The sequence below is a fragment of the Chiloscyllium punctatum genome, chromosome 19, assembly GCF_047496795.1.
Source record: "Chiloscyllium punctatum isolate Juve2018m chromosome 19, sChiPun1.3, whole genome shotgun sequence".
NCBI lineage: Eukaryota > Metazoa > Chordata > Chondrichthyes > Orectolobiformes > Hemiscylliidae > Chiloscyllium > Chiloscyllium punctatum.
The window spans coordinates 85,285,803-85,299,719 of record NC_092757.1 but is presented as its reverse complement, the minus strand read 5'-3'; the positions used below and the strand labels follow the sequence as shown (position 1 = coordinate 85,299,719).

Below are 13,917 nucleotides of genomic sequence, written 5' to 3'. Positions count from 1 at the left end.
TATCAGGCATTGTCTATTGAGGGCATATCAATATTGTACAGTGGTGTCAATACTGTCCATCAATATTGGGCGTTGTCGATAATATAACGGTCTTTATCAGGGAAGCCAGCACTGTGTGGTGTGCTGCCATTCTATAATGTCAGATTCAGATCCATGTGGCAATATTCCTACTGCCTCTCAGGTTTAATATAAAACACATCGACAAAAACAGCGTTCAAAACAATTTATTTTTGAAACTTTTTTTTATTATCTCAGACAAACACATTGATTTCTGGACCACAGTAGAGGATGGAAACCTTTCACAAACATTTTTTTATTTTGAAAATACAAATATAAAATTATACTTTCCACATCTGTGATGTGAGAGAGCCCCATCCACATATTTTACAACAGGGCTTAGTAAGCCGTACACAGGGACCTGAAAGATGCTTTTTGTTTTAAAACTAGTTGTGTTTACAGTGTTGACAGTTTGGATTTTCATGGTGAGGTGAGAGCTGGGGAGGGAGGAGTGAGTCACAGTGACCCCCAACACCTGCAGGAGCGCCTCTCTGCAAACAACTGCATTGCCCACATACTCATCTAATGCTATTGCTTTTCTCCATCGATTGGGAGGCTAAGATGGAGCTGAGGCATGTATTCCAGGAAGCCATCTTGACCTAATATGAGGACCATAAACCAGTGACACTACAAACCCCGATCTGCGGCCAAAGTTTACAAGACTCTATGTGGTATGTGCAAAGGGATCCTGCCTTTCGGTCTTCCACCACTCAATTATCATCCCCAGCCACCCATCCACCCCTTTGATCCCACATCAGTTGGAAGGACAAGGTCTTTTTGCAAATGCCTCTCTCAAGGCAAGGACTGACTCATTAATCACAAGAGAAGGTGCCAAGACTGGAGCTTCACTTGGTAAAACAATGGCAAGAAACTCAATACTTGAGGGATATTTTATCTGGGTTTTATCTTTTACCTTCCAGGGAGGGGGGGGGGGGGGGGTTCAAAACCCTTTAGCTATGGAGGAAGGAAGACTGTGTACATAGAGCCTTGCATGGTCTCAGGATGTCCAAGAGTGCCACGTTTCCGTAAGTCTAACCTCCGTTGAAAAGCGGTCAATGACCCTGCTTTTGCAATAACTCAAGCCTCATCAACTGTAAACATCAAACTCTCAGTTATCACTCCTCAGCCAGCCTGTGGACAGAGTGTGGAGACCTGCCCCACGATAAGACAGTTCCTTGTCTAAACAGAAATGTTCCTCTATCATATTGCAATGTCTCAAAGTATTTTCCAGGTCAAGGCTTTCTTCTGGAGTGCAGTACGGTTTGCTGCATGGTCTTAATGTGAAGTATGGACATTGGCGCCTGACCAGGCAACTGGGATAGAACAGCCAAGGAAGTAAAAATCTAAACACAAATAATGAGACAAAGCAGAAGACAGTGGAAACACACAGCAGGTGACTGGTTTTACAGACAGCTTGAGTGGACCTTTCATTCTGAGGTCTGGCTTATTATTCCCTTTTAGCAGGAGTCTTATTTTGTCACAATGAAACCCTCTCCTTTCCCTATCATTGAGTGTTGCTGCTTACGCTGCCAATTCAGTCTTCACAATACACTCTGAACAAATGTTGGCTTGCAGCATTGTGTAATTGTACTTGGTGTCGATTTGTTAACAGCTTTTTTGAGAATATTGTCCATGAAACGGCATCAAGTTAAGTAACTTTGCACGAAGAGAGAACTGGCATTTCTATGGAGACATTTGCCACCTCACAGCCCAAAGATGATAAAGTGTTTTAAGTGAAGTTATTGCTGTAAAGTAAGGAATGCACTTATTAATGGAAACACAGCAAGATCCTAAAACAGCGCTGGGATAATAACTGGATCGCTGCTTTCAGTACTGCTGGTTAAAGGACAGCACACCAGGGGAAAATTCTCCCGCAAACCCGATTCAAAGTATTGCCAAAGAATCATTAATAAGTGGCCAAACAGGGCCTCAGTAAGACATTTTGTCTGAGAGACAGCACCGCTGACAATGCAGCTTTCCCTCAGCATTGCAGTCAACCCAGATTTTAACATAAGGCAGTGGAATATGACTTAAAGGACCACAACTTGGGTGAGATGAGCCACGCCCGTCCCTCTTGGACCTGAAATCATACTGCCACGATTGAAAGGGCCAAAGTTGTAGAGTTTTACAATACACAGGAGGCCCTTCGACCCATCAATTCTGCACCAACAAGAAAAAAAAGGTTTTGGTGGGGTTATAAATTGTCTCAAGAGAAATGGGTTTGAGAGGCTCAAGTCTAGTTCTTTGGAACGACAGTACTGGACTGGCACGAAATGGCAATGTTTGCTTCCGACAAAAGTGAGGACTGCAGATGCTGGAGGTCAGAGTAGAGAGTGTGGTGCTGGAAAAGCACAGCAGGTCAGGCAGCATCCGAGGAGCAGGAGAATCGATGTTTCGGGCAAAAGCTCTTCATCAAGATGTTTGCTTAATACCAGTTAATGTTGGAAACAGAAAACAATTTCACATCAAGGAGGTATCCTTCTGGAGGTTGTGATACTGCCTGGACAGAATCCATTGTTCACCCATTTTGGGCATTGCTCAAATCACCATAAGTGGGAAATCGGTTAAAATGTTTTCCGTTGAAATTCTTTCTCTTTGTCTGAATTAGCAGCAATTCAGTGCAGAGCCTGAAATATGGAACTTTAAAAAGAGGAAGGCTTTCCTTGCATGTTCAGGCTTTGACCGAGTGGTAAGACATACTGACCACCAAAAGTGCTGACAAGACAGTTTAACGTGACCTACACATGTGGACAGCTACATTGCTTAGTTTTCAGGGCAGAATGGGAACAGTTTACATGGAGGGAGACTGCATAAGGCTGAAGGGCAATGGCAAATACAATTGAACTGAACAGCCAGGAATTAAAGTAAATCAAAGGCATCCACACAAAGGAATTGCCTGCACTGAATGCTGCAGATGGAACCTAGAGGCCAAAAGTGAGCTTTTCTCACTCTGTGTGAAAGGAAGACTTGCATTCATATAGCACCTTTCGTGATCTCAAGGCCGCCTAAAGCACTTTACAGTCAATGAAGACTGTTGTACGAATTATTGAAATGGAGGTTGCCAACAAGGGGACAGAGCATGTTAAAAGGCTCTTTTGCAGAACCAACTAAAACTGTTGCCCAAAGTGAATTCAAAATCACTGCTCTTCATTTCTACCTCTTCTTAGATCCTGGAACCAATCAAGTGGCCCTTTAGAAAGGAGCCACTATTACCCCACTGTAGCACAAAGAAGCTTCAAAGGAAATTTATAATCAAAATTCATTAGAACTTCCAGATTCAATGATATGATCTGGGCCCCCTTGGCGCCTCACACTGGCGGGTGGTTTGAAGTGCACTGGTGGACACCAGATGCTTTCATTCCAGGGACACTGCAGAAGGGCAGGTGGTCAGGCTGAACAATAGCCTGCTGCCTTGACCTGCAATTGGCCATCATGCCCTAGCCCTGGAACATGTGCAGGTCAGTAGCCGAACAGAAGACTGGTACACTCACTGCATTGCTGTGGTATTCTGGCAGAGTGCCAGCCATCTCTCAACAGGACACCTGAAGCATCTTGACATGCTACAATCATATGCAGCTTGAGACAGGAAGCTGGTAGTAGTTCAGAGTGACATATCCACAAAGAAAATCAGGTTCTTCCAAAAGCAGTTCAAAAATGGGAAGAGTGAATGTACTGATGCAGTGATTGGGGTGTGAGTGTTGCTCCTTACAGGCACCATCATTACAATAGTGAGGAACATAGAACCTAAAAATACAACCAGGTGCCCAGTTTCCAGCATTGCCTTCTGCAAGTGTGCTTGATATTTCCTGCTGTTGTGCTCAAGGTTATGTCTCTGTCCAGGGACTTGGGGATGACATGAGAAAGATGGCTCCCTTTTGGTCACAGTTGCCTTTCTCTTGGCCTTGGAGGTGGTGGTTCAATCAATGACAGTGATAGTGTTAAAAAAAAAGCTCTGGTTCACCACTACACCAGCACTGTTCTGAGTTTTTAACAATGCAGTGAGAAGTACAGAAATGGGAACACGAGGAACAGCCCAGTATCCCCACTAAATAAAGCAAGAGATGGGGTAGTCTCTGGACTAGAGGATCAAGACTGGGGGGGGGAGGGGGGGGTGAAATCTTGAACTATGGAGGGAGGGACTATACCAGTGAAAATTTCAATCTGGGTCTGGACTTCATTGTGGTGATCCTAAAGCCTTGGGGTGGGGGGGGACGCAGAAGGCATGCTGGAAGTAAAACTTATTTTGTACCAAATTTTGTACGTCTCTCTTCCACCTCATCTGTTTATTGGGTCGTTTCAGACTTTACTGAGACATTGCACGGACTTTGGAACACTGAAGCACCTCTGTATTTCTCAACATAGTCTACAATTCAGTCTCCAAAGTAAACAACAAGAGAAGGAGAAGCTAAAGATAGAGTGAAGACGTCTTTACCAGACAGCAGCACAATAATCAGCAGGGCCATAATCAGATTCCAATCTCCGATCAATCCTCTGCAAACAACTTATATTTGTACATTTCAGGTCAATTTCTCAAACCAATTGACCATTTAAAAAAGAACTTCTTAATCACAACTTGTAGGCAGATTGTTGAAGAGGGAAAAAGTGTTGGGGATCGAATAATGAGACAGTGATCAGTCCAAGACTCACAGAGTCTTGTATGCACAGCTGCAACTGGAATAGATCCACGGGACAAAAGAAACCAGCAGTTCAGCTGCTGATCCATCTGGTGCCACTGGAGAAACCACATGGACATCCCACTGCATCAAGAAGTCAGCTCTCATAGTGTTCTGCTCAGATCCCAAATATGCCATCTTGCCTCAAAAACACATATGTTTCAGGGTCAGCCTTCCTGTTACACCCGCTCCATTTCAGGTGAGACCAATGGAAGAGTGATATGGCAAGGGATGGCAGTCTCTGAAGCCAGCATTGGCGAGCAACTCAAACCGCACCTCAAAAACCAACTCTTGACTTCTGACTGACTTGTAGCAATGAGGTTCCCAGTAACAAACTAGGAAAGAAAGCACAGCAGCATGGGAATATCTCAATTCCCTCCCCAGCCCAACCATCCATGAGTCAGTCAAGAGCCAAAGTGGACCCGAGGCAGAGACTAACTGTTTTATATTTAGCGCTGTCTGTACAGACATTGCACTGTACACTATGTGTACATTCTGGGCTGTCCTATGTTTATCTGGAATCATGGATCAAATCATCATATCTGGACTGACAGCTCTCCCTTTCATGAAACTGTTTGCCAAATAAATTGCTGCAGGAATTGTGTAGCAGTAAAATGGGTTGCAATCTTGTGCCGAGACACATATAGAGAAGACTGGGCTGATGAGTCATAAATTAAGAACTGTCCCAGAAAGTGTTTTGCAATGTTAATTTCAGTAAGTAAGCTGCTAAAATAAACTGGTCACACCCCAAGTCTAAGACCTGGTGTTGTCATCTCAACCAACTGCTTTGACCATTGTCCATTCATCACCAAGGGGAGTGACCACTGTCCATTCATCACCAAGGGGAGTGACCACTGTCCATTCATCACCAAGGGGAGTGGTCACTGTCCACGCATCACCAAGGGGAGTGGCCATTGTCCACGCATCACCAAGGGGAGTGGTCACTGTCCATTCATCACCAAGGGGAGTGACCATTGTCCATTCATCACCAAGGGGAGTGGTCACTGTCCATTCATCACCAAGGGGAGTGACCATTGTCCACGCATCACCAAGGGGAGTGGTCACTGTCCATTCATCACCAAGGGGAGTGGTCACTGTCCAATCATCACCAAAGGGTGTGACCACTGTCTATTTGCTATCAACTGGTGTCACTACTGTCCATTCTGGTGTGGTCACTGTCCACTTTCTACTTGCCGTAATATCTATGCCAATAACACCTTAATCTGGCAGTGAACAGTCTTCACTCTGAAGATGAACAATATCTAATTACAAACATTAACTGGATAAGTAAAACTAAACTAGCCAACTGAATGATCTTCCATTGATAAAATTAACAAGTGCCCTAAGTTCTCATATCCTGTAATTATCTGCAGCACTGACAGCAGCAGTAGTGTTGTTACAATGGGCTGTGAGCTCCTGACAGCAGAGCTACAACAGACATGCAGTGCAGTATCCCATTAACATTCTCCGTCTGCAATAACTACCATGTCAGAGCTATCCTTCTCTGTTTCAAATTGCTGTCGGAATTGGAGATTGTCTGTTTCTGGCCATCTCACATGCAGACAGTTCAGTGCCAGGACTGAGAATGAACTAAATTCCTAACGAGGTTAAAAACAATGACTGCAGATGCTGGAAACCAGATTCTGGATTAGTGGTGTTGGAAGAGCACAGCAGTTCAGGCCTGATCCACTAATGCAGAAATAAATTCCTAACGACCAGAGGGCAGTGTCACTGAGTGATCAAACATTGACCGAAGCTCCTTGCTTTGGTCTATATCTCTTCGTGATGGAGTATCCCATCTACGTTGAGTTACTCGGTGACTGAAATCCAAGGGAGCCTCTCAACAATGCTCCCATGCCTATCCCCAAAAACTAAATCACAGCCACCTTAGTTCCTGACCTCCCCTGGCATTCCCAAAAAGCAAAGAAGAAAAAGATGTTGACTCTGTCAATTTGCATTAGTGCTGAGCACTGGTGGTTCTTGCCTGAGGCTGCAATTGTCACATTAAAGCAAATCCTGGTCTAACAAATTAATTCCAAAGACATTAAATAATTGAGCCAACGGCCAAACACGTCAATGGGTTTTAGCACAATTTGGAAAGTGCAAATATTGCTCATTTCTGCCATGTGTAAGTCATTAGTGAAGTTCCCCTCCGGGTCTGATTGACCATGGAGTTTATACAGTGTGAGGCAGACTGATTCAGCACTGCATTGGGGGCAGGACCAACCCTTTCCTTCCTGTTTGAGTCTTTACTATTTCTTACTGGTAAGGTCGAGGTGAGGTCAAAGTGTCACGAGGTCTCAAATTCAGAAATGAGGTGAAATGAAAGAATTCTATCCCTAGTGGACCTGGGACATCCTAAAGAACTTGACAGCCCCTATCTGCACAGCATAGCAATTTGCCAGGGAGAAGGTGGCATGAGTACTTGAAATTAATCGGTACAGGATCTTCCTTCAATATCCCACGTGTGGTCACTCTTGCTGCTGAGGCCAGTCAAGTGCCTTGGGCTACCTTTCATGGTGTCACGTGGATCTTAGGTCCTCTCCCTTTCTCTCCCCTCCCAGCCACTTGCCAAATGGGGCAGCTATTCTCCATGTAGAACTATCAAGAGAACTGCAGAGCAATGGCAAACTGACAGGTGGCACATAATTGACCGCATCTAGCCTGGGGCGGAGGTTGGACCAGCAGCCGTCACTGTGGCTCATCCCTGATTCCCCCAACATATTCCCAGAGCCAGCCCCATTTCCCCCTCCCCATTCACCACCCAACTCCCCGAGCTCCTCACCTCAGCTTCAAGTTCTAACAGCAGTGCTTTAAATGCACCAAGTTCAGTCAAACAGCTTTCAGGTCAGAAAAATCACCAACACTTGCCCAATGAATTGAAACTAGTCTAAGCAAGATGTGTAACATTCATCAGCTGTAAACTGTTGTACAATGAAAAATAAAATTTGAGCAAAACAGAGCCATGCTACCTTAAAGTCCAAGCTACAAGACCAAATTAAAAAATAAAAATTGTATGGACTCTTCTTAAAGTGACGGAATATTCAGTCACAAAAAACCTTAACAAATCCAACGCTCTAGACAAGTGAGAACTAAAGTGAACCTTACTATATAGGCAGACACATTAAAACATATTTTATTTCGTCAAAAATATCTGTGCAGTGGGCCACTGGGACTGTGGTTTATGTGTATATAAACATTAAAACTTATCACACAATCACTTTTTTTTATCAATTTCATCTGAGCTTTTAAAAAAATATGGATTCTTTTCTTAATAAAATCATTTTCATAATTATAGCTTGTGTCCCTCTTAAAAATAATAAAAACCCAGTTTTGCATATCTAGCATTAGCGTTTAAGGTAGTATGGCAACCCCTTTAAAAAGACAAGGGTGGGGAATCCACTTAATGCCTTCCATATATCAGCATTAAAATGTCATGAAAGCTTTGGTTAGTTGAAACCATGTCAGATCAGCAGAATTGCCCCAACATTATAATGGTTAGTAATTACCTTTTTCTTAATTATTAGTTATTAAATACAGGAAATCCTATCCTTACTGGTCCTAGATCTCATTTAACTACATCTAATAACTTGTATTTATGTTTTTTTTCCTTTAAAAAATTTTTTTAAAACTTTTTTTCTCCTCTTTTAACTTACAATACATCTACAACTAATACTCAAGATTTATTATTGGCGAGAGAATTATTTTGTCTTAAAAATCACTACGCTAAGCATCAAAGACAGCACTCCAGGACAATAGCAACTGTATACACTAGCAAAAATACATCAATGACTAACAATGAAGCGGGGTGGAGGGGATGTGGAAATGTATCTCTGTGAGGTGAAAGGGAATGAGGGAAAAATAAAATAAACTAGGAAAAACAGTTCAGAATTATCAACAAACCCCCCAAAAATATATATATATTTATTTATTAATACAAATGTTCCCTGATTACAATCAGATCTTAGGGAACTATGTTTTTTTTGTTTTTCTCAAGAACAATTTCTTTCTTTAAAATGTGTGTTATTATTTCAATTTCGTGCCTCAATCAAATCTTTTCTCACTTATAAAAATCTCTTCGCATCCAGCGTTTTTACAAACCAGACAAAAATAAAACAGGGAGTAAAAACAAATGTGTTTTTTTTTCTCTTTTAAAAACAACCCTGACAGGATTCACTGTTGTTTTAATGACATAATATTTGACTGCCTCTATAGTTACCTGCTTCTGTGTCTAGTCAGGCCGTATGTTAATTGCTAACTCTTCTGTAACCTATCTGGAAACAATATCCAGGAGCGCAGCAGCTATGAATCAGTGTATTAACAAAGGGTCTAGAGTACCAAATTTCACATGTTGAAGAAATACTGCTATTTCTCTTCAAAAAAACCCAGATGATTTGTTGCTTTGTCTTAACAGTAAAACACAATAAACTAACATTCCCACTTCATCATCACACCACCTAACAAGATGTCAATCTATTGGCTGTTGGAGCCCTACTTGTCTCAATTTAATTTAAAAATAAAAGACAAATGTAACAAAAAGAAATTAGACTATCCTTCATACATCTCCCCCCTGTCTAAGGGGATCCAGGACCATAAAAAAAATGCCAAATAATTAACATGTGCAAATAGGAATTGTCAGTTTCTCCCTACCAATCACAGTGCAACGATTTTTAAAAAATGTTATTTTAATTATCTTTAAGTCTACAATAAATTAATCTTTAGAATGCTTCTATGCTGAAACCAATACAGCACTGAGGTATTCGTGAAAAAGAACCTTTCTTTTTGCTCTCAATTCAGTAATACAGAGTAAAATGGATAATAGGCTCGTGTGAGTTTCTGCTTTTGTACTGCCTTACTGTACATCCCTACTCAGGCAATACAGTGACTGACAGGGTACTTGCCTAACAACAGATTAAGGAGAGAAAAGCAAATGGTTGAAACGTGACAATATTTAGCCACTTATAATTTCGAGGCTGGAGAGACAGAAACTCTTAGCCTGTTCATTTTAACAAACAAAACTCAATTCAAGTAATTAAAACTTGTTCGTGGATTATTTCTTCAGTCCGTGAAATGAAAAAAAACCTTTTTTTTTCCATTTCTCGATGTGAAATAAGAAACGTATTTATAATTGAGACAACCATAGACTGAAGATGCTTTTCTGGAGCTGACTAGAAATTCACATACTGGTAATGACGCGAGTACAGTCAGTAATTCCGTCAGGAGCTTTCTACAGAGCAAGCTAAACAGTGTTACACTTAGAATTATTACAGTGCCGCCCAGGTAATCAGGCGTGATAGCATTTCCAACTTCCCTCTAACTTACAGATTCTGTATTTCACCAAATGTGCCACTATCCCTGAGCAGCACCATAAGCATAGTTAAAAAAAAACCCAAAACATTTGTACCCCTCACTCTTTCTCAGTCTCTCTCTCTCTCTCTCTCCGAATAGAATATGTGCAGCCACTTGGAATAGTTATTTACAGTATTTGAGAGTTCACAAACTTCAACGACAAAAATAAACGCCTTATACTATAATCACCGCCTCAAACGACGACCCAGAAAATTAAACACAAACCCGTGGAAACAGTACTTATAGAAAAAGGACTTGGAAAATAAATCTCACAGTCCTGACCTTATTGCCAAAAGTGGAGCTAAACAAGATACAATTGCAGGACAAAAAAATAGATCTATTTCTGATCATTACTTTTCCGCTCCTTTTAGACAGTAACATTTATAACAGAAACAGTCTTTTCCCCCGTCGCCCTGTTTCACTGACTTTAGGCAGTAGTCTCCCCATTAGGAGACACCAGTTCCATCCCTCCCAACACCTCCTTCTGTCTTATTCCTCACTTCTGTTTCTGTTGTTTTAGCTGAGTCACACCGCACTACTCCCCTTTCCCCTTCCAAACACCAACACCAACACCAGCCCCTCCCTCCCATCACCACCCCTCCTTAAACACTTACAAGTCTTCAGAATTTGTAAAATCTGGGACGGGGGGGGGGGGGGGAGGCTCTTGTGAACGGAAAACAGGGCTCTTTCCCAGTCAAAATGACACACACACACACACACACACAAAGTTTAAAGAGATTACATTGCTGATTAATGTATCATATACAGTCTAAGAACTACATAACTAGGCCATAACACAAATAGCAGGAAAAAATAATATTTGTGATTCAAATAAATTTCAAAATAAATCAAGAAACACTAAAAAGACTATTATTAATCATTTAAAATGCCATATTCTTTTTATCTTAAGGTTATTATAATACAGTAGATCACTGAGATGATGCAATTTAATTTCTTTCATTTAAAAAAAAACACCATTAGTCCACAGACTACCACCTCCAGTTTTCTTTGCTCAGTGATGATGTAGTGCCTGCTTGTGAGTATTTTGTTAAAAGTTTTCTTCTTCGCTTTAATGGCATCACCTGAATATGGGACCAGTCAGAAAGTTCGGCCGGTCTCGCAAGGTGCTCCTGATAAACTCTGAGGGGGCAAGGGTGAGGTGAGGGAGAGGGGGACAGGATGGGAAAGAGAAGAGCAGAATTATGTTAACTCACAGTACAGGACGTGCTACTTAAACAACAGCAGGAACTAGACACGACACTACACGAGACAAGGAAACTAAACGCAATGGAGGATATATGGGACTTTGGGAAGAAGGGGTAGACTGTATTTGGCACAGAAAGCTACATGAGTAACCGAGAGGGAAAGAATACTGTAAAAAAGCAAGTCAAGATACACTCAGTGGGTCTAAGATATTTTCTAATCAGCCTCTTTAAGGATATTATTATACACCTCTGGAGTAGGCAGGACTTTAAATTAGATTCCCCTACAGTGTGGCAACAGGCCCTTCGGCCCAACAAGTCCACACCGACCCCCCGAAGAGTTATCCATGCAAATCCATTTCTCTCTGACTAATGCACCTCACACTATGGGCAACTTAGCATGGCCAATTCACCTGACCTGCATGTCTTTGGACTGTGGGAGGAAACCCACGCAGACACAGGGAGAATGTGCAAACCCCACACAGACAGTCACCCAAGGCTGGAATTGAACCATGGTCCCTGGTGCTGTGAGGCAGCAGTGCTAACCACTGAGCCACTGTGCCGTGACTTGAATCCAGGCCTTCTAGCAAAGAAGGAGAGACACTACACTGCGCCACGACAACCCCAACCCTCCAGAGTCTGATTTGATTTTTCCAACCAACCTGTTCAGAAATGTTATTACACATCTCTGGAGCAGGTGGGACTTGAACACGGGTCACTTGGTCCAGGGATAGGGACATTACCAGGCACTGCAAGAGGCCCCTCGATGGATCTGATGTTTGACTTCTCAATTCTTGCCAGCTGTGCCTCATAGTCTACCCTCATTGTTGCCCTCGCCTTGGGATCAATGAATATCTCTAACCATGAGGAAACAGACATCCAAGTTCAAAATGGCCTGGAGTTGCCGAAAGCATTGCCTCATCGGCTCCCCCACTGGTAATGTAGTGTCATGACGATTCCTTACTTGTAAATCTCCTCTGCTGTTCTGTGCCTTTCTACCTACCCTCCATAACATTAGGCACTACCATCTGTCAGGGACCAGATTAATCAGCTCACCAGCATGGTCCAGGCCTGACATGTGATTTCCTACTTGCTCTTGATGATGGGGTGGAAGGGTTGAAAATCTTATTGCAGCTACCTACCTTCTCCCCAACTGTGTGACTGAGACCTATAGTGGGTTTGCTTAAGCATTTGTTCATAGGGGCATCACTGTAGACCCGACCAGGTAAGGATGGCTGATTTCTTTCCCTGAAGGGCATTAGTGAACCAATTTGGGTTTTTTTGTAACAATTATTACATGGTCACCATTAAGACAACTTTTAATTCCAGAATTTTCAAAATTGAATTCAAATTTCACCATCTGCCACCATGTGATTTGAACCCATGACTCCACTGAACATTAATCTGGGATTGCTGCATTATTAGTCCAGCGACGAAGCCACAACATTACCTCCTTCCCTGTGTGGGTGAGCATGGATAGGAACTTCTGCAACTCACACCCCCCAACCCCACCCCCCCAATCACATTTTCCTCCCCTTCACAAATCCTGTTTGTTGACTTGATGTAACACCCCATTTCCCTTTGGCAGTTTATCTGTCTAGAATTTTTATCTGCAGACAATCTGGATGAAGAGTGAGTGGTGAGCCAAAGTTTGGAATACAATTAATATACTGAGTATTGTGCTTTCATTATACAAATAATGTAACAGTATTAATTATTTTCTATTCTGCATGTCTTCCTGATAAGTTGCATGTGTAACTGTTTTACACAAATCCAGTATAAATGAAGGGAATTTCAGTTTGATATGTAGCCAATTGTTCCTTCCCCCACATATTTTGATCCTGTGTTGACATTGTGTAACATCAGTGTGTGAATATATTGCTTTGGTCTAATACTTCTGTCCCTTATTGTGACAGAGTCATTTTAAATAATTTGATAGACAGCTTGACTAAATTAAGGAACGTGAACGTGTTTAATTGGGGAGTACTTTCTAAGGAGAAGTACAGCTCCGATAGGCCAAATGGTCTTCCTTCGGTGCTGTACTTTTCTTTGTTCTTATATGCCCTTAACTCCTGGCATTATTGCAAGATCCTTGTTATATTTTGACGGTGCAGCATTTCAATCTTTCATTGGTCTCCTGTTAAATACAGTACAGTCGGAGTCCCTCTGATTGAGAAGTAGATTAGCCTTTCTTTGCAGCTCCTGTCACCCAGAAATGTAAACGTTAAGCATTTCTCAGTAGGGGGTTGCAGCTTCAAATTCAGGGCAACGGTCCTGCATTCAGCTGGCAAAACTGGGGCCTGGGTTCAGTTGGGGCCTGGGTTCAGTTGGGGCCTGGGTTCAGTTGGGGCCTGAGTTTAGTGGGGCCTGAGTTTAGTGGGGCCTGGGTTCAGTTGGGGCCTGGGTTCAGTTGGGGCCTGGGTTCAGTTGGGGCCTGAGTTTAGTGGGGCCTGGGTTCAGTTGGGGCCTGGGTTCAGTTGGGGCCAGGGTTCAGTTGGGGCCAGGGTTCAGTTGGGGCCAGGGTTCAGTTGGGCCAGAAAAGTTTTGGGGCAACCTTCCATATCGCAGCCTCCGCCACTAGCACTCTGGGAATCCCAGAACATGGTTACCCGGGATGGCAAAGACTGGACTGCATG

The 13,917-nt window shown here is 42.6% G+C and overlaps 1 protein-coding gene across 24 annotated transcripts in view; it reads right to left on the bottom strand.

Annotated features, from left to right (window-relative positions):
* Positions 1-208: 208 nt before the first annotated feature.
* The window catches only part of LOC140491556 (RNA-binding protein Musashi homolog 2), a 573,466-nt gene continuing 559,757 nt past the window's right edge, over positions 209-13,917 (bottom strand). For all 24 annotated transcript variants that reach the window (XM_072589910.1, XM_072589909.1, XM_072589920.1 and 21 more), the window contains one exon: positions 209-11,219. In XM_072589910.1, the coding sequence (XP_072446011.1) occupies positions 11,178-11,219 (42 nt within the window). In that variant the 3' untranslated portion in view covers positions 209-11,177. The remainder of the gene's footprint in view (positions 11,220-13,917) is intronic.